At 54.4% G+C, this 21,408-nt stretch overlaps 10 protein-coding genes across 10 annotated transcripts; 5 read left to right on the plus strand and 5 right to left on the minus strand.

Moving 5' to 3' along the window:
- Nucleotides 1-1,919: 1,919 nt before the first annotated feature.
- L969DRAFT_92487 (uncharacterized protein) lies at nucleotides 1,920-4,444 on the minus strand (the record flags this gene model as incomplete). Its single annotated transcript, XM_014714395.1, has 9 exons — nucleotides 1,920-1,981; nucleotides 2,029-2,078; nucleotides 2,130-2,200; nucleotides 2,246-2,395; nucleotides 2,442-2,517; nucleotides 2,749-3,146; nucleotides 3,200-3,291; nucleotides 3,343-3,987; nucleotides 4,042-4,444. 9 exons carry the CDS (start codon nucleotides 4,442-4,444, stop codon nucleotides 1,920-1,922), a joined length of 1,947 nt encoding a protein of 648 aa, XP_014569881.1.
- Nucleotides 4,155-6,361, plus strand: L969DRAFT_85021 (uncharacterized protein). Its single transcript, XM_014714396.1, has 2 exons — nucleotides 4,155-5,864; nucleotides 5,917-6,361. Exons 1-2 carry the CDS (start codon nucleotides 4,576-4,578, stop codon nucleotides 6,107-6,109), a joined length of 1,482 nt encoding a protein of 493 aa, XP_014569882.1. The 5' UTR covers nucleotides 4,155-4,575; the 3' UTR covers nucleotides 6,110-6,361.
- On the minus strand, nucleotides 6,141-8,494 carry L969DRAFT_70680 (uncharacterized protein; the record flags this gene model as incomplete). The annotated part of the gene is made up of 3 exons (XM_014714397.1): nucleotides 6,141-6,305; nucleotides 6,419-6,835; nucleotides 7,742-8,494. 3 exons carry the CDS (start codon nucleotides 8,492-8,494, stop codon nucleotides 6,141-6,143), a joined length of 1,335 nt encoding a protein of 444 aa, XP_014569883.1.
- Nucleotides 8,495-8,744: 250 nt separating this feature from the next.
- Nucleotides 8,745-10,503, minus strand: L969DRAFT_92490 (uncharacterized protein; the record flags this gene model as incomplete). Its single annotated transcript, XM_014714398.1, has 2 exons — nucleotides 8,745-9,714; nucleotides 9,764-10,503. The coding sequence occupies 2 exons, from the start codon at nucleotides 10,501-10,503 to the stop codon at nucleotides 8,745-8,747; spliced, it is 1,710 nt and encodes a 569-aa protein (XP_014569884.1).
- Nucleotides 10,504-10,804: 301 nt separating this feature from the next.
- On the plus strand, nucleotides 10,805-13,295 carry L969DRAFT_101482 (uncharacterized protein). The gene is made up of 5 exons (XM_014714399.1): nucleotides 10,805-12,125; nucleotides 12,173-12,815; nucleotides 12,866-13,049; nucleotides 13,105-13,180; nucleotides 13,233-13,295. Exons 1-5 carry the CDS (start codon nucleotides 10,857-10,859, stop codon nucleotides 13,257-13,259), a joined length of 2,199 nt encoding a protein of 732 aa, XP_014569885.1. The 5' UTR covers nucleotides 10,805-10,856; the 3' UTR covers nucleotides 13,260-13,295.
- Nucleotides 13,296-13,337: 42 nt separating this feature from the next.
- L969DRAFT_21923 (uncharacterized protein) lies at nucleotides 13,338-15,245 on the plus strand. The gene is made up of 2 exons (XM_014714257.1): nucleotides 13,338-14,031; nucleotides 14,080-15,245. Exons 1-2 carry the CDS (start codon nucleotides 13,504-13,506, stop codon nucleotides 15,178-15,180), a joined length of 1,629 nt encoding a protein of 542 aa, XP_014569743.1. The 5' UTR covers nucleotides 13,338-13,503; the 3' UTR covers nucleotides 15,181-15,245.
- L969DRAFT_294999 (uncharacterized protein) lies at nucleotides 15,184-15,941 on the minus strand. The gene is made up of 5 exons (XM_014714400.1): nucleotides 15,699-15,941; nucleotides 15,554-15,646; nucleotides 15,471-15,501; nucleotides 15,302-15,423; nucleotides 15,184-15,245 (listed from the first exon to the last, which is right to left on the minus strand). The coding sequence occupies exons 1-5, from the start codon at nucleotides 15,865-15,867 to the stop codon at nucleotides 15,199-15,201; spliced, it is 462 nt and encodes a 153-aa protein (XP_014569886.1). The 5' UTR covers nucleotides 15,868-15,941; the 3' UTR covers nucleotides 15,184-15,198.
- A 1,137-nt stretch (nucleotides 15,942-17,078) lies between these two features.
- Nucleotides 17,079-17,852, plus strand: L969DRAFT_92494 (uncharacterized protein; the record flags this gene model as incomplete). Its single annotated transcript, XM_014714401.1, has 1 exon — nucleotides 17,079-17,852. One exon carries the CDS (start codon nucleotides 17,079-17,081, stop codon nucleotides 17,850-17,852), a length of 774 nt encoding a protein of 257 aa, XP_014569887.1.
- Nucleotides 17,631-19,199, plus strand: L969DRAFT_295009 (uncharacterized protein). The gene is made up of 2 exons (XM_014714402.1): nucleotides 17,631-18,190; nucleotides 18,240-19,199. Exons 1-2 carry the CDS (start codon nucleotides 17,867-17,869, stop codon nucleotides 19,092-19,094), a joined length of 1,179 nt encoding a protein of 392 aa, XP_014569888.1. The 5' UTR covers nucleotides 17,631-17,866; the 3' UTR covers nucleotides 19,095-19,199.
- L969DRAFT_45440 (uncharacterized protein) lies at nucleotides 19,109-20,830 on the minus strand (the record flags this gene model as incomplete). Its single annotated transcript, XM_014714403.1, has 7 exons — nucleotides 19,109-19,197; nucleotides 19,309-19,407; nucleotides 19,458-19,706; nucleotides 19,809-19,916; nucleotides 20,066-20,112; nucleotides 20,168-20,309; nucleotides 20,539-20,830. 7 exons carry the CDS (start codon nucleotides 20,828-20,830, stop codon nucleotides 19,109-19,111), a joined length of 1,026 nt encoding a protein of 341 aa, XP_014569889.1.
- Between the last annotated feature and the right edge of the window lie 578 nt (nucleotides 20,831-21,408).

Below are 21,408 nucleotides of genomic sequence, written 5' to 3' on the forward strand. Positions count from 1 at the left end.
ATTACTTCTAGCTGGAAGAATGCCCAACGAAGCCGAGAGTGACAAGTGTGTCAATCGATATCGTGCAAGCCTTTTTGGCTTCACGTCCAGAGTATTCAGCTCGATCACTCCAACGAACGGTGCGATTGATACCTTGTGGAAACGCTCTCCGACATTCTGGCGTTGTCGAGCAAGATCGTTTAGCTGAACTCGAAGTATGCTCGACTTTGCCTGTCCCAATATTGAATGTGGCCACAAAGGTGCCATCCTACCATCAGATTGTGCTCAGCGGGCCTATCGAGCACTTCGAGTGTTTGTACGTGCCATGATACAGCAGCGCTGTGCCTGTGGTGTCCATTCGACTTCGTTGCCTGCCCACCAAAAGGGACGATCAGTGCGACATCCGGCCCTCGCGCCTCACGAACCCCGGGAGCTTGTCCAGACTATATCTGCGGGCACGACTCTACCCGAATGATGACCTGAGACCGGGCCAAAGATGCCAGAGATGTATCGTTCTTCGGAGGTCTGCGAATCCAAGTCAGCCGATAACCGAACAAAAGAATTCAGCTTACAGCAACAGTCTGGCCGGTAGCGATTGTGTGCTTTACCGTAAAGACCTTCTCATCGAATGAGACGTATCCTATACCCTCACAGTGCGCCTCAACACTTGCTGTCCAACCGTGCGTCGTCAGCGTCCCTTCCAGACCAAGAGGGCAACGTACCTCGCATCGTCCATACCTTTGTCGGCGAGGCGCCAATCTGAAGCATCAACCAGCATACTACCCATATGGTGCCCACGAGTGACATTGCTGTGCGATTGACAAGGCAGAGAGGCTCTCAGATCAGGAAGACGACCGGAAAAGCCAAGCCGTCACACCTCGAAACCCCAGCAACAATCGTCAGGATCTGATCGAAGCATACAGGAGTCATCATCCGCGTTATTGTTTTGACTTGATCTGCTCCCACGCCGATTCACGACAGTACTGCAAGTGCTCAGCCGTGTGGTCAAAGCCCAAACATAGCTCGGCGTATAACCGTTCTTGCAGCTATGGCAGACCAGTGACGCCATCGACAACGAGCGTGTCTGACGAGCTGTCCGCGTAGCACCCTATGCTGCAGCAGACCAAGAGATTGTAGATTCATAAATGGGATGCAGTCTGGAGCAATCAGCGGACCAATGCGAACAAGTCCTGATCGACTAAGTCATGCCATGGGGAATAAGCTATACTCGCCGAATTTCAGAGCAATGTCGTAGCTTGCTCTCTGATCTTTCAGTCAGCGAGGATGGACTGCAGGTAGAGGTATTCACCGCTGTGCAGCTACGGCGCGATTCATCATCCCAGTCCACGTGGGTTTCCGGACTGTCGACGAGTGTGATCGTGCCAGGCAGTATCTCTGCGCCGCTTGGTACTGTCACAGCAGGATCGAAGCTGTATGTTCAGAAATCCGTATCGGCTTCCTGCCAGTGTGTGGGCATGGTACTGGTGAGGCAAGTCTCACATAGTGAATCGCCGGGCCATTATAGCTTAAGCGGAGAAGATTATCCTCAAAAACGATTCTGCCAGTATGGGAACAGTCCACTGTGACAGGTACTGCGGCATTGCGTGCTCAGCAAGGGCTTCCGCTGTACTACAAACGCATCACTCAAGGTCCAGAGCGTGTCAACGGCGCAGGTCGTGACAGCGACCTGCAAGGATACGAACACGATAGCTTTGACAAACAGCATGCTGTCCCCATGGCCAAAGATATGACAATTGTAATCGAATGAAGATGCCCCAGAGACAACATGCAAGAGACAACCCTGACGCGCCCGAATGCGCTGATAGGCTCACAATCTCATTGTCATTAAATGCTCGACACTCGATTGCGTGCACGCATCGCCGAATCCAAACGAATCGCAATCACAGCCGCAACGAAAGTGGTACAAAATTTAATCCGCGTCACGTCAGGATATTCCTAATGATCTCCACCTTGGCCTCCCTGATATCGCAGTAGCCCGCCTCTGCTTCCTGTCAGCACTGACGTGATCTCTCTGCGCAAGGTACTCGCCCTGCATGCCTCGACAATCTGCATAGATCTCCCAGTCGGTGTGGCAACGTCTACCGCTCCTATTGCATCAGCACAGATTAGCCAGTGATGCCAGTATGCACCTCTCTAGCCAGGTTGCACTGTGGACAGTCTGCAGAGTACCAAGCGACAAGCCAACGTGGATTTTTGCCGTCTGCAACCCAATGAGCTTCGTTCGGATTACTCTTGGGCGGCGAACGAATTCGCCGCAGCAAGCAGCAGCTGTGTAGCTCCATCCATGCCGATCTTCGTTCCTGATCGAGGCTGTGAGTTCCATGGAGAGCATATCGCCTCTTGGTGTCGAATCTCGCGAGATCTGCCGCGCTGTGAGCGTACTGTCCATTTGTGTCTGCACCCTGCTTAGCGGAACCGGAAGTATAGCGTGGGCGGCGCACGATGGTGAGTTCATCGTCTTGCCAATCTACTTTGATCGCTCGTGGCTCGTAAACAACGGCATCGGCTCCGGGAACGCTATTCGAACAGTTTGCGATTATTTCGGCTGAAGTGACTCGTCAGCCAAACGCAACGAGCAATCGTAGCGCCTAGCTCTTGATGACCCAAATGTGGCGATTGGGAACTCGCCATGCGAGTGCACTCGACGCTAATAGAAGGGTGAAAAGAGGGAAGGTCAGCATGACAGCGGGCAGAGGCGCGAATTGGCGACGCGGCTTTGCAAAGTGTACAACAGAGGGGGCGAATTACTCGTCTTTCTTCACTATGCTCTCCTCGAGCTCGTCGGCTATCACGACATCCTCCTGATCCTCCCGGGTATCTTTGAGCTCCTTGAGGATCAAGAGTCGATAGAGCAGTCGCCAGATGAGGAAGTACCAGAATAGATTGACGACCTGTAGCAGGGCAATGGGTGTGAAGACTTGATACTTCATCCATGGAGCAAGCCATGCGCCAGTATCCGCATTGAAGAAGACCTGCGATTCTTGCGGTACGAGGCGGTCATAGTCGAACCAAACGCTGTACAGGATTCGGAGGTTCTCGTAGTGGCGGAAGTAGGTCCAAACGCCAATGAAGATAACAAAGACGACTTCGCTGATTTTTTCAGTCTTTTTGTGATAGTTGAGCATCTTTGCCGCAGCGAGAAACACCTGCTCCGGCTTTCAGCGAGCGCAAGAAGAGGCGCCGCCGAGACTGCACGCACCTCTGGCACATCCATCGACACAAAAACGGCAACGCCGATGTAGGTCAGATTAATCAAACCAGACCAGAAAACGAGCCATAGAGTTACGGCATCTGTCCAAAGCGTCAGGGTTGATGAAGAAAAGAGGTCTGGCCATGACTGACGATGAATACAGAGCTCTAAGAAATCTGTGCGAGGTGCCTCTATGCGTAAGATGAGAACGAGCATCTGACAGAGCCAGTATGAAAACTGGAGCAAATAGTACAGCTTGAGTTGCGGCAGTAGTTGCCAATGTGGGTAGCCTTTCCAGAACGCATCCGTTCGATACCACCATACCGGCAGGTCTTTGTAGACCACCAACCCAAAGACGGAGAATATGCCGTGATAGATGATGGCATAGCCTTGCTCGGTAAATCTATCGCGCTTGCGTCCTTTGAGTCCTGACCAGACCGCGAGCGGTTGGAGGAATTTCTGCACAAGCATTGCGCGTAGGAAAGCAAAGACGATGATGTGGAACCCGATAAAGTAGAGGTCATCGTAACCTTTCTGAAAGTACCGCGTGCCTTGTACAGTCGACAGGAATGTCTTTGAGGACAGGAGCGAGCTCGAAAGAGGCACGGGATGGGAGATCATCACAAAGCGAGAGAATGGGTTGTTCGCGACTCTGGCGATGAAGCACGCTAGCCAGGCAAGGTAGATCGTGCCGATGATCTTGCCCGAGGAAGCAGGGTGACGCATGAAGCTGAGCGAGTAGACATCGCGTAGCAATCCTTGAGATGGTCGCAAGTAGGATGCAAGTGGCTGACCATCTGAACATCCGGCCAATCAGCCCATGTGTACTTCTGACGGGCACCACCACGTGCTTGGCTTGCTCTGATCGGCCGCGGGCTTGGGTTTGCGCTTGTCGGGCGCCATGATGACCGGTCGGAGCACGGCCTTCCGCTGGCTTGGTACAACCACGACGCGCGTCGGTGTGAGTGAGTGATTGATCGGTTTGGCTGATTTGTTGACGACACTGTTGTGGTCAGACGACGCTGACAGGCCAGGTGGGCTCTCTGTACGACAGCTTGCAGACAGTGTGAAGTTCGACAGCGAGTCATAGGAGCGTCTGCGGCCTTGGCAACGAGCTCGCGACACGGTGACAAGCGTCGCATTAGCGGACCGAGCACGAGCCTCCCATCGAGCTCGCAAGGTCTGTCCGGAGCAGCCCGACAAGTCGCACTCCGTCCCATCGAGCTCCATTGAGATCCAACAAGCTCGATCCATCCTTCTGCTGCTGACTTGACGAGCCCTGCATTGGATCTCGGGCAAATATGGCAGTGCATTGCCAGCCTAGCAACTGAGCACCGCCCTTTCTGCCGGAGTATCGACCAGCTTGAGCCAGCTCGTCAGCCGAGATGGACAGACACAGTCCGTCTGACGTCAGGACGCCTTGGCAGCCTGCTGTGTCGCCGACAAAGTCGGAGAAAGAACGAAACAGGCGAGCACCGCTGCTCAGGTCGGCTTCAACGTCGAGCGTGCACAAGGCGAGGAGAGCTCAATGTCATGGCACGCAAGACGATGGCAGGATACTCCCTCGTTCGCCCGGCTTCGGCTCTCGTCACACGCTTGCGCAAAGACGACTCGACCTGGCTCACACGAGCAGTGAAAGCTTCAATTCTCCACCGCTCACGGCCAACTCGTCATCTAGCAACACGCCTGCGGGCTCGAAATCTCCCAATGCGTTCTCTGCCGTCAGGCTAGAGAGGATGCCAATGTCGCCCGCTCTGTCGCCTCGACTCAGCCGAGAACACACCTGGCCGAACACAACACCGGCCAGTATGAGCCAGTCATCGTCCGGCGAACTGTCAGCTTCGACATCGGCATCAAGTTCACAAACGACTTCGCCCGTCCTGTCGCCTTTCTCGCTCTCATTGTGTCTCACGCCACATACTTCAGGATTTCTCGGCAGTGGCTTGCCCAGTCCATCCTTGCAGCGATCCCAACTAGACCTCTTGCCCATGTCCGAAGAGGAGGACGAGGATGCGGCAGAGTTCGATCGACATGTCGCTACCTCATCACCCCTTGCTCGCATCGGCTCAGGAAGCAGAGATCGTAGAAAGAGTCCACTTGCAATCTCGACTGCTACCTTCAACACACAATTGGACGAAGAGCCCGAGGAATCCAGACTCAGCAGAGCGATGAGAGATCTCTGGAGCTCAGACACGCTCTCGTCCTCTTCGCTCTTCACAGGTGCTTACGATCCTGCTCGATCGATGCCCCACGACGACGCATCTGGCATGAAGCGACTGCTCAAAGCAGATGGTCTCGTCGTGGCCGAACCCAAGTCGCGCAAACCGCAAAGAGACGCACTGGCTATCCATCCGGACTCTGTTCTTCTGCGAGATGATTTCTCGTTCAATCAGAACATGAGCACGGAGGAAGAGCTCTACGATGAGGAAATGGACGAAGGCGACGAAGAAGGAGAATACCTGACGCCGCTCCAAGCGCCATCATACCCGAGTCATGCTTCCAGACAGCCCGGAAGACCTTCGCTTAAGCGAGGCAGCTTCTCTGGTAGCAACGGCACCTCATCGCGCTCCCTCTCGCCTGCATCTAGCTCGACTTCTCTGTCGAATGTCAGGTTTGGCGAAGAACCTCAAGTGAGCGTAGTAGACACTTGGGCTGCAGTAGACTATCCAGGCAGGCAAGTCGTACCCATCACACCCCCCGAACATGAGCTCATATGACGTGAGCAGACGAGGCAATCCTCCAATTACCAAGCTGTCCTTTAGAGACGTGATGGAAGTCAGGGAGATCAAGACATCTCTAGGCATCTATCAGGCGCCACCGGCCTCACCACGTACGACGTCGACGGGCTCTCAACTCGTACCAGATGGTCAGATCGGGCAAGCCTCGTTCAACATCAGCACACGATCATCAACATCATGACAGACTCGATTACCCCCTTAGTCGCAAAACCTCACTTCATCCGTCCTAGCGCGCAATACCCCTCGCTCTCGCAGAAGCCTACACTTACGATCCTCAACTCATGCAAGAGAGCATCGTTGTGACTAATCCTCATGTGTATACCTTCTCCGTCACCAGTACCAGTAGATGTACCGCCAGCAGGCTGGTAATGCATGGACTACCTACCCAGTTCAGCTCGATGAAACGGCTTGAAACTTGCAATGCATCCAGCATGCCTTTTCATGAACTCTTAACGCGTGTAGCCTAAGCTTCACTTGATCCTGCTTATACTGACAAGCCCGCTGCAGCATCGCCGCGAGCTCGAATGGCTGCTTCTCTGCTTTCTTTAGCTCGATGTCGGATTTCCGCATGCAGCACCATCGAAACGATCTCTTTGGCATCGTATTCGGTCAAGAGGAAGCTATGAATTTCGACAAGAGTGTCATAGACGCCTGAGTCTGAGATGAAGCGACCGCGAAGAGCCTTCATGGTCTGGATGAGCTTTTCGATCTGCTCTCGTACAGTCGAGGGCTGGCAGTTCAGGCCTTCGTTGGTAGCAAAAATTTGAGGCCAGACAAATTCGAAAGCGTCTGTTAGATCGAGTTCATCGTAGTAGCTGCTGAGAGCTCTTCGTAGTGATGCCTTGTCAGCAGCGTGCAAGACAGGTTCGACAATGCTCTTGACGCTGAGCGTACCATCACTGAGAAGCTGTGCGGCACGTTCTTAAGTCTGTAAGATCTCCTGCGGTTGCTTGCTTGCAACGAATACTTTTTGTGCCTGGAGTACGGTCTCCCGAAAGCTCTTGTCGATCCGAAGGACTTCTTTGACAGCGTGGATCGTCACGTTAGGTCTCATGGCGAGCTTGACAAACTGCCTGCGAATCGGATGATCTGCATCGTGATCAAGCATTCGCTCTTCGAGGCTCAGGATTGCAGCTTCAGTAATTTGAGGAAGCTTCATTTTGGCAATCCCTCGCGAGGAACTTTTTCGCGACAGTCGCTTGTAGGCCTTTGATCTGAGCTTCGGAGTAGACTTTGACCGCTCTGTCGTGGCTATCTGATGCTTTACTGAGCGTGCACACTTCTCGCAAGAACGGAAGCTGGTCGACCTGAGCTATTGGCCATGTTGCTTTGACGAGATACTTGGTCGTCCTTGTGTGATGACTACAGATCTCCAAACGGTATCAGCATCATAAATGGCTACTGATGTACAGACTTCCTGGCATGCAGAACGGCTCGCCATCTTTGAAGTCGAAAGGGAAACCTTCAGCCAGTGACGAGGGTTTCGGGAGCGCTTGCAAACAATGCATCTATTTTTGTATGCAAAAAGGGCAGTAGCACGCCAGGTAGACAGCTTGGTCAATTGAGTTGTGTATGCCGAGACACCTCGGCCAGCAGGACGACAACCGTATCTAGCAGCTCGAGCCTTCCATGCCAATGAATCCGAGTAGAGGGCCTGTCGCCACGATCGAGAGACTCTTTCGAGCGATAGAAGATCGCAAATGCGCGAATCGTATGAGACATACGATGCGATGAGTCTCTTGATCTCAAGAGGCAAGTCTTTGTCGACGTTTGACTTGCTTGGCGGCGTTTCTCTCGTGACTTTCTCAACGACGTAAGAGATCAGGCGACCGAGTAAGGCACCTTTGTTGCCATTCGCAGGCAATCCGCGCGTTTTGAGCTCGGCTTTGAGATCTGCCGAGGTAGCCTTGTCGAGCTCTTCGATGCGCAATACCGTGAGAATATCGGTTTCGGCGGGGGCCAGGCCGCGAGCAGCTTGAGCATCATCAGTCATCTGGAGCTTTGCGGTAAGCACACGGTTCGTTTTGGCTGGTCCTGTGGCAACTTCTTGCTGGTCTGGTCCAATAGTCTCTGCATGAGCGACAAGAGCGTCGTGGAGCCCGAGAGTCTTAGCTAAATCGGATACGGCCTGCTTGGCCTCTATATCGATCAAACTAGCGATATAATCCATCTTACCAGCTCGGGCAATGAGCTCTTCGATGGGTAGACTTTCGATAGCTTCGGCATCGGCGGCAAACGACTTCATGTCGGTGCCTGAGACTTCTTCTTTGCGGCGCAATGCTTCGATATGGCGCATCAGACGTGATTGGCATTGCCAGAACCGGCCGGCAGCGGAGAGTTCAGCTTGCTTGAGAAGTGCTTTGACGTGAAAATCAGACAGGCCACGAACAGTGTCCGCCGTAGTTGGCATGGGAGGCACGGGCTTATTGCGCTCAGCAGCACGAGCCTGAGTACGTCCATACGTAGACCCGCGGCGATAGTGCCACTCAAGGCTCGTCATCTCGTCTTCATCGCCGCTAGGGGACCAGTTGTCCTCCTCATTATCGAAGTCATCAAAGGGGACCATTCTGGCTTGCCAGCCGATAGAGTGAAACTGCCACACCGAAACCGAACGACTTAGTGCAGGTCTGACAATGCATGGTCGATGAAAGGGCCACCGGATAGGGCTCGGAGGGGAGTTCGCTCGGCTTGATGGGACCGCGCAGATTTTGTGTCTTATTATGCGCGCGACTTCGCTTGCTTGCCACAAGACGAGATGCATAACAACAGTGCACTGCGCACGTAACGCTACGTATCGCAGACTGATATACGACCGGCTAATTGGGTACCACGAGAGCTGTACAGCCGCCTTGCCAAGTCTCGACGCGGAGTCGTGCAAGAGCTGACATGCTGCTTCTTGCCGTTCCCACGAATGCCTGACTCCGCGCCATGACTGCGCCAGCCACGATGCCTGCAATGAACGAAGGGCTTGCGCCCTTTGAGCGCCATTCCGGTAAGAGATATCGATCGACAACGCTCAGAGTGTCGACGGTGTGCCAGCCTCTCTTCCTGGCCTCTGCCGAAAAGTCCGGATCGCGCTCGTCTGTCAGGAGGAGTACGTCTGTGACGGCTTGCATCGCATCACAAGCCTCGGCATTTGAGAATTCGTTCAATGCTTTTGCGTAAAGGTCTAGGGACTGAGAGTGAGGCATATCGCAATTCGCCCTATGAAATCGTGGCCTGCAAAAGTCGCCCCTGCGGATGTGTACCGACACGAAGCGAGCACTCACAGTCGACAGAACGCTCTCGATGACAAGATCAGCCAGTCGCTCGATCTCGGCAGAGAAGAACAGATAGCGGCCCCAATCCTGCCAGGCTGGATCGGTGAGCATCATGATCTCTCCGTCGAACTTGTGGCCGTAAATGCTCTCATATTCTTGCTCATGCAGTCCGAAGGCCGGATAGACGCAGAGCACGTCGGCCTGCGGTCGCACGCGAGTGGTATATCGACTATGGAGCTCTGTTGCGTTGCTGATGAAGCTCTCTAGCGCGACGGGCATCAAGCTCACTTGCTCAACAGCTTCGTAGCTGTCCCCGCTGTAACCGCCGAATTCTGGCATCGGCCAGGTCTGGATGTGTAAATTGCGCTCGTCCAAATCTGTGTCGGTGCCTGTCGTCAGACAACCTACTTCCACCCTCTCTTCAGTGACATTGTGAAGGTCGTAAGAAGGCATGCCGCCCGCCAGACGGGACGCGCCCTGATGATCAAAGATGCTCGAAAATGACAAGGGGCCATAAGGATCCGTGCTGCATACCTCGTGTCAGCTAGTTCTTCGAGAACGCTCCGAGAGCCTACAGGATGACGCTTCTGTTCGTTCGCACGCCTAGATAACCTGCCTTCATGGCGATATAAACGTGATTGCTGAACCCCCACTTGCCGGGGAAAAAAATGGCGGATGTGCCATGCAGTGCGCGAGCAAGAGGCTGGATACTCGTTTCGGCCACCCAGCTGACGCTCGTGCCGCTGCTGTCTTCGAGCGCGTCGTGAGTCGCACTTTCGCTGGCCTCGGCATTTGTGTCTAATGTCGAGCCTAGCTCGGCATTCAGGTCGAGCGCGTTCGTCTGTGTATGTGTGTTGTGGACCGGCCTGAGCAGATCATCCACCCGCAACATATGGTGGGGATTCGAATGAAAGCCGGCGACTCGTGCAATGACATTCTGCTCAATGTCAGGCAGCATATTCATGCGCCGACTGAGCAATGTACGACCTGCTGACAAGAGCAAGAAGCCACAGCAGCCGACGACCGCGAGTCGGCCTGCCCAAGCACGCCTCCTGCCCGTGGACGAGCTCTGTCGGCTGACTTCCGGCACCGCAGATATAGCAGGCTGGAAGGCTTGCTTGCTTGACAGCGGATGTCCGAGCTCGGCGCTGCTCATCGACGTCGGTCTATACTTGCGACCATTGGGGAGACTGGTCATCTTGCTCATCTTGCCCGAAGACTGTCTGGATCTAAGCGCTCGATGCGCGTGAGCTCCTTCTTGAACAGAACATGACTGGTCGCAGGACGCTCGTCGCGTTATGGGCGAGCCGGCCATCGTATGTTCAGCACGCTTTCTGTCGGACCAGTCAGTGGGAGCTCCACGGGATCATCCTCATCGACATTGTTGTGACAGGTGAAAAGAGCCACTCCCGACAATGTAAATCCTTCATACAGTCGGAAATAACTCCTTCTACGATGATCTGCTCCCCGGACTTCTCGGGAGTTCGGAGCAGCAGATCACATACATGCGCCCGGCGATTTCTGCGTCGCGGACGACGCGTGTGCGACGCGTTGACTCGCCATAGATGTCAGATGAATTCAATCAGGTAGTTGGATCCCACGTGACCCGCCTTGCCAGAAGTCAGCTTTAGCGCCGGACAGTCATCATCTGGCCTAGGCTGACAGGCGATGCTTCCGGCTGACAATGATGCGCGTGATGGCAAAGGCAAGGCGCGAGAAGATACGGCATCGCAGCGAGCAGCCAGGCGTCAGCCGAGCGAGCAGGCGATGTCGGCGACTGCGCCCGAGCGATTGTTCTACTCGACTGTCGAAGATGAGCAAGATGAGGACATCGATCATGAACCTCGTACATATCAAGCTCATCGCAGGAATCTGCTCGAACGAAGCGCAATGGGCATCAGCCATTTTGCGAGCTTGATAAGGTTACCGAGCGGCGTAGATAGCCATGGCGAGGAAGACGAGCGAGAGGACGAGTACGGAGGCTTGGGCAGGCCATCAGGATCATCAGTACTCTCATCTGCCGCGCTAGAGCAGAAGAACCGTCTCGAACGGCAAGATAATCTCGATCCATTTCGACGTTCCCAAGCGGAGCTGATAGCACAAACGTTATCGCCAACGACCGACTCAAGCATAATGAGCCACCATGCTGCCCCCAGAGATGGATGGAGAGTTCATAGATCTTCTGCGCTTCCTTCTACAACTAGCGGCGGACTGTCAGCTTCGAGTAGTCGCGCGTCGTCACCGCCCGTAAGAAAGGCTGACGACTCCCCCGAACGGGCTACCTCTCTCTTCTTGCCTCATGCCTCTGTAGCGTCATCGCCGCCTCGGAGATTCGACTATGCGCGCAAGGGGGTTTCAGACGACGTGCCTGCGACCAATCGTTTGTACGTCTATCCGTCCAATGCCGGCAATCGTATACGACTAGAGGCCGATGTGCCGAGGATATATTACAGAGATGCAGCCTGGCTGGCAGCCTACTTAGCAAGTCTGTCGACAGTGGTGTTATATGGCTTCTATCAGTCGTTCATCGGAACGCCACTGCTACCGCCGGAAAGTGATATGCCATCAGAGACCGATCGACCTACAGAGACGATTGCCTCTAGCATACCTCTTCTCATCATCCTGACGCTGCTTTCGCTGCTATCGGGCGTAGCAGCGACGGCGTCGTTGGCGTTCTACAAGCGAGGCGCGTACTTTGTCGTCCACGCAGCGGTCGTTTCAGTGCCATTACTACTGGTCTTAGCTGGGGCATGGAGCTACGCTGGCAGCTATGTTCTTGTCTCGCATGACAACGAGGAGCATGAAGGGCATTGGCTCATCCTAGCGAGGACGCTTTTGCGCGCATTCAGCGTGCTTGTCATCTGTGCAGCCGGTTGGCTTGCTCAAACGGCATATAAAAATCGCAAGCGCTTGCAACAAACTGTGCATGTCCTAGAGGTGGGCTCTCATACGAACATGGTTATTAGTGCTGATTCACGATACAGCTGGCGGCGACAATCATTTCGGATCATCAAGCGCTGCTCGTGCTTTGCCTTGGCTTCACTGTGGCATTTACGGTCATCACATTTCCCTTCTTGTCGATCTTCAGCACAGCAGTGTCGCATGGCGTCTACACGGGAACAGATAAGGAGCATGAGAGGACATGGCATGTCGATTCGACTAGCGGAACGTTTGCTTGCTTCGTCGTCTTCACTTGGCTATGGACGCTCGGCGTCATGCGTGGGATACAGAGGATGACGGTCTCCGGCGTCGTCGGCGCATGGTGGTTCTCCCGCCATGATCCGGACAGTCCCACGTCGAACGAGCTCATCGTCGCGTCATTGCAAAGAGCGACAGGACCGAGTCTGGGCACCGTGTGCTACTCCGCTCTTTTGCTCGCGTTACTCGACAGTCTGGCGCTGGTCTCGAGCAAGATGCGGAATGTGACGAGATCGACAAGCAGACTGCCTGGTTTTCTCAGCCCGCTGTACTATCTTGCGCCCGCCTTTGCGCTGGCAGCTTCGTTCTTCGATGCCATCAGCTCATATGCTCTCGTCTTTGCCGGCCTGACTGGACAGCCTTTTGCAGAATCTGCGCGACGCAGTGCTGCTCTGATCTCGAGCAACAGGACGGGATATCTCCTTGACAGTCGGTACCGATCACGCTCCATTCTGTTTCGGCTGACGCATACCCTGCAGACTTGCTCGTCAAGTACGTCCTCAACATGATCTCGCTAGCACTGGCAACGCTCGCCGGGCTAGCAGGCTTCATGTTCGCCACCTACACCGTCTCTGAAGCTCACTATGCACCTCTCATCTCGCTTCTCTGTGCCATCGTGCCCTTCTGGACTGTCCGCTTGTGCTCGGACGTTCTCAGCAATGCGTAGGCTTCTTCGCTTCGCATTGCATCGGGGATGAATTCTGATGATACAAGGCAGGGTCGATGGCATCTTTTTGTGCTACAATCTCGATGTGGCGTCTGGCTCGACTCATTGCAGCAAGGCAGTCGAAGTGGTAAGCGCTCTCGAGCGGCATGTGCATTGATTATGTGCTGACATGCGCACAGTTTGCGGAATCCGTGTTGCCACTATAAGCCCTATTGTCGTTGTTCAAATCATGTTGACATTGGTTTTGTCACGTTTTGAACGGACATCGTCGCGCGTGCGGGATTATCCGAAATTGAGTCATCGAAGTTGTTACATCATCGGCGATCATCAACACTGATCAATCAGGCTTTCGTACTTGATAAGCTACTCAAGGCTAGCGACACAAGATCACAGGATCATTTGGCTCCACCTTAGCATTGCACGGACCTGGTCTGCAACGCTCGGATCAAGATGACGGGCACAAGCATCGCCCCAACGGCTTCCCTCCGAACTCACAGTCATGACGATACGTCGAGCGCAGACACCTTTGCTGCACGCTTTGCCGCTTCTAAGCGTTCTCGACGGGCTTCGATGGCAGCGATGACTCAAGCCATGCCAGCACACCATGCTACTTCGCCTCCGCTCGGCTCGGGAGGCTTGCACACAGTCAGAGATCTGCCAGAGACGCACTATTTGGCAGCGCAACATGCCGATCTACGGGCATTGCCACAGGCGAGCACGTCAAAGACACCCTATGGCCCTTCTACGCCAGATGTACGCTCTCGATGGTCCACGAGGCCAGACACGAGCTCGACGGCGTCTGCCGATTTCGATGTCGATGTACGATCGGGCTTTCTACCGCCACAGGAGCCCATTCAGCGCCTGCTTGGCGAGCTCGAAGACTGGGAGCTTGCGTTAGATGCACGAGAAGGAATGAGGTACGGAGGGGCAGCCTTTTCTATTGAGGCTGCAGAAGCTTGGCGAACTGGGATCAGGAGCGTACGTGCTCTTCAAATCTAGCCTTGTTCGATCTGACCCTTGCTATAGATGCCAGTGCTATCCGTCACGAACCTGTCGACGCTACCGCTACTGAGACGAGCTCACGTCGTGCTCTCGTTCCTTGGTCACGCGTACATTCACTCAACGTTCCCGTCGGGCAACGTCGTTCCTGCGAGTATCGCAGTGCCCTGGGTCGAAGTTTCAGAGCGACTCGATATGCCACCCATCTTGACGTATGCCGACACTGTCCTGTGGAACTGGCGGTTCAAAGACCCTTCGCGTGGCTGGCAGGCCGACAACTTTGAGATCTCACAGACTTTCACTGGCAGCAAAGACGAAGAGCATTTTTTCCTGACTTCGTTGCTCTGCGAGCTACGCGGCGTGCCTGCCCTGAGGCTCATGTCACATTGTCTCGACGAAGCCTGGCTTGGCGATGCGGTGGCAAAGACGAGGATCACGCGCAACCTCGATGATCTGGTCACTATCGTCGAATCAATTAGTCAAACAATCATCGACGTACGCACTGATTGTGCACCACATGCTTTCTATTTCGAGATTCGGCCATGGTTCGTTGGCGGTCTATGGACGTACGAGGGCGTTCAGTCTCACCTCGGATTGAGAGAAGTGCGCGAGTATGGCGGACCGAGCGCGGGCCAGAGCTCCCTCATCCACTCTCTTGATGTTTTCCTGGGCGTCGACCACTCCGCCCGACCCGAGCCCGTCATTCAACGCCTCAATGCTGCCAGCAGACCACCGCCAGCCGATAAAGAGTCGACCTTCATGCACCGCATGGCATTCTATATGCCGCAGCACCACCGTCAATTCCTATCGCACTTGCAAAGCCACCCCAGATCAGTGCGAGAGCTTGCTTTGGCAGACATGATCGATCCGGCCTCTGCCGATCTGCGCAAATCTTACGACCGAGTTGTGCAATCGCTCAAAGGTCTACGAAGCGCACACATGAATATTGTGACGCTCTATATCATCACGCAGAGCAGAGCGCTTCCGCCACCTGGCTCGAAGTTGCTACCACCGCCCGTTGTGGCAAAAGCAGAGCAAGAGCTCAAAGGCACAGGCGGAACGGAACTCGTCCGCTTTCTGAAGATGTGTCGGGACCGTACCGTCGAGGCGCTTCTGATAAAGCAGTGATGTCGTCTATGCACCTTGTCACCTCGCTTCTTTTGCACGATTGAGCCACCACTGAGTGTCAAATCCTGCTTTTGCTCGAAGATCAGTCTCGTTAGCAAGTGATTGGCATCAGGCATGTGACCTTCAAAGGCAAGTGCGAGCTCTCTTGCTGCACTCTGTGGCGAATCGGAGCCGTGGAATGCATTGCGAGTGTCGCTTATGCCGTATCGCGCGCGCAAGCATGTGGGATGTGTCCATTGCGCTCTGCGACACGTATCAGCCGGACGTCGGCGGACATGCTGCGCACGTGCTTGTACACATGCGTGGGCCCCATCAGTTGACCTGTAGGTCGCAATGAGCCACTTCGCACAAGCCTTTGGCAATCGAGACGCACGCCATTTAGTGATAGCAGAGGGTGCAGCGAGTGCAAGCGCCATCATAGGTGCCTGCGTAGCCGATGCAACCAGTCGAGGGAAATAGAACTTGCCTGCGAGTCTCGCTGAGTGAAGACTATGCAGATGAGACAAACTCGAACTGACCATCGTGCTCGGCGTAGAAAGCTTGTGCCTCTTCGATCGTCCAATGATGACGCTGCGTTCGGGCAATGTCGAAGCCTGCAGATTTGATTTCTCGTAGGACGGCAGTCACTTGGGATTGCTGAGCGAGCAAGGTAGGCTTGATGAGCGCCAAGGTGAGCTCATATGCCATTCGTGGCTTGGCGTTGCAACGTCAAAACGTTCAGTCTGACGTTCAGCGTACGCGACGGCGCGACGACACTTCAGCTTCAGTCCGTCCAGATTGCCCTTTGATCTCGTCGCAGCGCTTCTCCTTTTATTGAACTCCTTGGACGTCATGTCATTCACAAGTATCTCAGAGAGCCTGCTGAGCCTGCTCGTCGCTCAAAGTTTGTTTGCTTGCAAAGCCAGACGATGACGATTCCTCAGATGAAGATTCCATGGCACACAGCGCGTTGCCGGGTGACTCTGCAGGCACTGCCCGCCCGCGGGGAGTTGCACGACCTACCGGAGAGATGCCCGTGACTCAAGTCACAGATCAAATACGACAGCCAAAGAATCACCGTCTAACAGCTCGAGTCGACTAAGATGCCTTTCATCATGACTGCGTGGATATATAATGAACGTCTAGGCAATGCAATTGACATCCATGGGTAGCCTTGGCGCGCGCAGGCATGGACTGCAAGCAAAAGGAAAGATGCATTACGAGAGTTGAAGTCTGCAAGGCGGGCTCGAGTTGAGGGTGAGAGGCTTGCGGGCACTGCAGGCTCGCGTATCAGCTCGATACAGGACTGAGATGGAGGAAAGACGTATGGAGCGGGACCGGGCGGCAGACGATACGCCAAAGCGAACGCCTGGCCGCCCGAGCTCTCCCCCCTAGAAGGCCGGCAGAATCAGATCATCGCCAGCAAGAGTGCCGCTCGTCAAGCTCTAGTGGAGATGCACATGATAGCAGGCGTAGGGTCTGACGGTCTTCGACGGATCCAGAACAGCCAAAGCCATGCAAGCACTTCCTGAGAGGAGCGACAAGCCAGCGTAGCCGCATGACCAGCGCACGACACCCGAACGGGCACAGAAGGCGAGGAGAAGCCAGATTCGCCGAGAGTCCGTCAGCACGTCAGCCGCCAAGGCTGTCCGAAGCTTGACGAGGCGTCAGCTCCGCTGCGTCGCAAAGAGCCCCTAGCAAGTCGATCTAGAGAGAAGTGTGGAAAGTCGAAGGCGAGCGAGATCTTGCCATCCTCTGTAAAGGCCACTATCAATACGCGACGCGTCTCCACAGCAGCCCCATCAGAACGGTCGATCTGGCTCTCGCGCGTCTGTCGGCAAATTTGAGATCCTCAAAGCTGTGCGTCGTCTTCCGTGTGCTTCCTCACAAGAGTCGTCGCTACCGTACTTCTGTCCGCAATGAGTGCTGCCCTTGCCAGAAGTACAAAGAATGCGACTTTCGATCTCATGTCCGCTCAGCTGCGACTGACTCGTCCGTCACTCGATGAAATCCGATCAGACGAGACTTCAGCGACACACAAGCGGGTCACTCCTGCTATTCGAAGCCTTTCGGACATTATCGAAGCTCCTCAGGCTGTTGATGAGCTCCATCTTCGAGAGATCAGACATTTTCTTGCCGTGGCAAATTTGCCCACCGACGGTGTTGCTGGCTGGCGACTCCGTCGACGACTTGGGGAATATGTCAAGGCTCATAGACAGCGTCGGGCAGCATTAGCGCAATTCGACGAGGTGGACCAGCGCTACGACGATCGATTCGCCAGGGTGGAGCTTCACCTTCCTGACCTCTTCAATGATCTTGCAGTTCGAGAAACGAGCGTGCTACAAGCCTTTGCTGCGGCTCACGAGGCTTATACCGTTGCGATCGACGTTCACAGCGCGACGCTCGGAGATGATGCTCCACTCATCCAAGGAAGGATCGGCAAAAGCAATGTGTCTGGACACGCCGAGCTCGCCAAAGATTCGATTTCGCTCGCAGCGCGCGGCTTTGACTCGAAGGCCACAGACACTCTGACCATCTGGCACGTCGAAGAGGTCGATGCAATGACAATGGGGGCGCTCAGATCAGAGCTTGCAGCTCGCAAGCTGAGCGACAAAGGCGCCAAGGCAGTATTGATCTCTCGACTGTTTGAGAGCATCGCGCAAGACGTTCCAGCACAGAACAAAAGCCACTAGAGCGCGAACTTCCAATGGAAATCAAACGAATCATTGCGGATCAAGTGTCATACGACGATCGACTGCTTGATCTGCTTTCCCTTGAGCAGGTCTCGAGATCGTGGCGCCAGGCAATCTATGGCGATACACTTGGATGGAAAGCTCGGGCAGATCGCTGGGGCTACAATCCAAAATACCGCAGAACGGCAGCCAAAGAGGGTTTGACCAAGCAGACCTGGCGAAGCACCGCTCTCGATGTCTACCGCCGGCGCTGCCAAGCATGCCACACGACGGGCAATTACGACGGGGTACACTTTCCTTTCGAGCTTCGAAAGGATGCAGAACCGATCGGTATGACAGTATGTTCCTTTGACGAATATGTGGTCGCTCTCTGATTTTCTATTACAGGTTTGCCCTAGGCATGTGTCGACCAGGAATGCGTCTTGGAGCAAGTATCATCTGGTGCATGCTGCATGGCCTTACAAGCATATGGCCAACCTCAGACATGTGAACGACTTCAAGCGCTATCCTACTGGCCGTCGAATGTACTATGACAGCGACGCAAGATTCAACAGAATGTACGCTAAGACACAAGTCGAAGCTCTGCAGGCGGCCTTTGAGACCCGGCAGCGTAGCCGTATACTCGCAATCATGCCCGATGCTCAGAGAGTTTTTGACATTACCGACCGGCTTCGCCAAAGTCCCGCGATCGATGGCGATCTACAACAGAGGTATCGTGACATCCTCAGTTCGGATACCGTCAGCCGGTTGGAAGCCGAGAGCCTGCTGGCTACGGCTACGATCCGACCAAGGCAGCAGACAGTATTGCAATCAGCGGACGCCACGGTAATCACAAGACAGCTCACACAAGAAGCTTGGACCGCAACGAGTCGTTCGCCAGCTGCAGAACGCTTCAAGGAACTGTATGCTTGTTGCTTGCACGCGCTAGACAAGCAAGCACGCTATGAGGCTCTGCAGCGCTATCACACCGTCAGGTATGGTGACGAGGGTCGCAGGTCGTTCAACGCCGTCTGGGACCGCGATCATGCTACGTATCAAGGCCACAAGTTGGACAGCAGGGACATAACCTATCGTACCGACCTTCTATCTGAGCAACATAGCATGTTACGCGATTACTGCGTCGAGCAACAAGGTGGCACCGTCGAAATGCTGGCTAATGAAACTCCAGAGCGCCAGAGCTGGTCCGACCTTCGCCCAAGCGAGATCGCGCTCATCTACAAACACTACTATGTCTTAAAATGAAGGCCAGAGATGCATCATTTGGACTTGGCGTTCAGATTGGAAGCCACAATGCCAGAGTTCGAATCGCGAACCTCGAGCGTTATTGTGTTGCAGACCGTGTACTCTGGCCTGTTACATCAGCGCATGATGGTCAAAATGACGTGAGTCACACCGTCTGGCACGCCCATGCGCTCCATATTACAGCGACTCGCAGGTCTCGCATCTGTGCCATTACCACATGATAGACCGAGTTCCCACTCTAGCAGCTTGAGACTCGCATCTGCCGCTCCTGCCTCGAGCGCAAATTTGATGACCGTGCTGCAGCAGAATGTGTCTATGCAGATGCATCAGTTGGTCGTTATCCCGGCTGGCGGGATGACCTACATTGAGCGCGAGCAGGGCGCTGCAAGGCTTCGAGAAGTAGATCGATACTGGCATGAGGTCTCTTGACATGCACATTACCTGACATCGAGAAGGGCATGTCGACCGGATTACTGAATTCTGCTCTGACATCGTCTCCTCCGTACCAAGAGGTGATAGCCTGAATGCTCGGCTCGTGGACGACTGACTCCAACGAGACAAACTCAGTCTCGCCGTTCTGCAGGTGGACGTCGCAGTAGCCCTGATCTGCTGCTCAGACTCGAAGATGGAGCCAGTAGCTACTCTGAGCTCACCCCGTAGTTCACTGTGTGGCGATCAGCTTTCCCTTCACATTCTGTTGCGCTACAGACGGACCGGAAAGTTGATAATCCTTTGTATGTGGCTCGCCTCGAATGGACGACGATAGTAGCGCGGCACATAGAAGAGCAAGCAGGTAGGCTTTCATTTGTTGTTGATGTGTTGCTGAGCTCAGAGAAGGAGACAAGCCACAGGAGATGTCCGTTGCCGTGTTGCGCGAGAGGCTCCTCTACGCGCACGTTTGCACATTCGATGCATTTTGCAGTAATATGCGGTCGATTCGATGCATGATCTAACTGGACAGCACGACACACTTGAGAAAAGATCGGCTTCGCTCCGCGCGTAGTCTAGAGGCAAGGGTCTGTTGGATGGACGTAAGCAGATTTGTCAGCATTTTATGAGGTATGTATACTTACGGACAAGTCACTATTGCAGTACGAGGAAAGCCATGCGCTTGCTGATGGGGAAGCGCTACAGCCTCCCAGTTCTCTTCCACGAACTTCTGACATATAGCACAGCGCTGGCGATACCAGTGTAATGCAATATAGCGCCAGGTCACTGTGAACATAGGAGTACGAGTCCCACTTGGCACGATTTGACGATCTAGCCGTTGATGGCCCCACCTGACAGCGAGCGCTTTCCACATCAAATTCCCAGGATACAGGGCCTGTCGCTAGCTGCGGGAACAGCGAGCTAGGTTAAGCAAGTCCATGATGCGATTTGAATTATGAATCCTGGAGAAGGCAGCTCGCCACCATTCGCTTGAGCTCCATTGGCATCCGGTCACGATGCTCATTGCTTTGTAGAGGCGAGGTTCGACGGGCGGCGTCATCAGCAACGAACGAGAGCAGGCGCGAGAAGAGGGCTTTCTTGGATCCGAAAGTAGACTGCCCCCGCTCGAGAAGGGCCAGCTTGAGGTCATACGGCTTCATGGCATCTGCTTCATCGACTGCCCAAATCGTGAGGCTATCGATCTTGACGCGACCAGTGCCTCGGGCAGCGCAAGTATGTGTGTCTTCTACAATCTCGTCGAGCGATAAATCGATAGTTGTAAAGGTCTCCAAGTTAATCGTCGGCATTGTCTCGGCCTGCTTGGACTTGGCTTCGAGAGCCTCGATGAGCCCGTCGCGGTTAGGCAACGCGTCGTACAGAGCGACACACTCTCTCTTTCCCCAAGCTTCCGCTCATAGCATCTAATGCGAGAACGTGCACAGAGAGCGTATGAGCCTGTAGGCTCGCGAAGCGATCAAACGCAGCGAAGTCGTCTTATAAGCCTATGAAACGTTCACGAGGCTCGCCGCTGTTCTGGAGCACGTGAAGGTCGAAGAGAGCAAGCAACCGCTTAGCGTGGCGTCTTGGTATTCGCTGTAGGCGGACTGAGTCCATCTCAACTAGAGCCTGCAGCTCTGTTGTGGCCTCAGGCAAAGTGGGAGTTTCAACCACGCCATCGGCTGACTGTCCGGCTGTTGATGTACATCGACATCGTGTGATGATTCAGCATCGCTTGCTTCGCCCTCGTCAGGGCTGCGTCTCACCCTTTCATCTTCCGTTTTGACGCTCAAAAGCCCGTCGACGGCGGAATACGATCTGCTCGAACAAGCTCTGTTGTGGTGCCGAGCTCGAATAAAAGCTGAAGCAGTCTAGCGTGATCGAGAGC

Source organism: Mixia osmundae, assembly GCF_000708205.1.
Source record: "Mixia osmundae IAM 14324 unplaced genomic scaffold scaffold_2, whole genome shotgun sequence".
Classification (NCBI taxonomy): Eukaryota; Fungi; Basidiomycota; class Mixiomycetes; order Mixiales; family Mixiaceae; genus Mixia; species Mixia osmundae.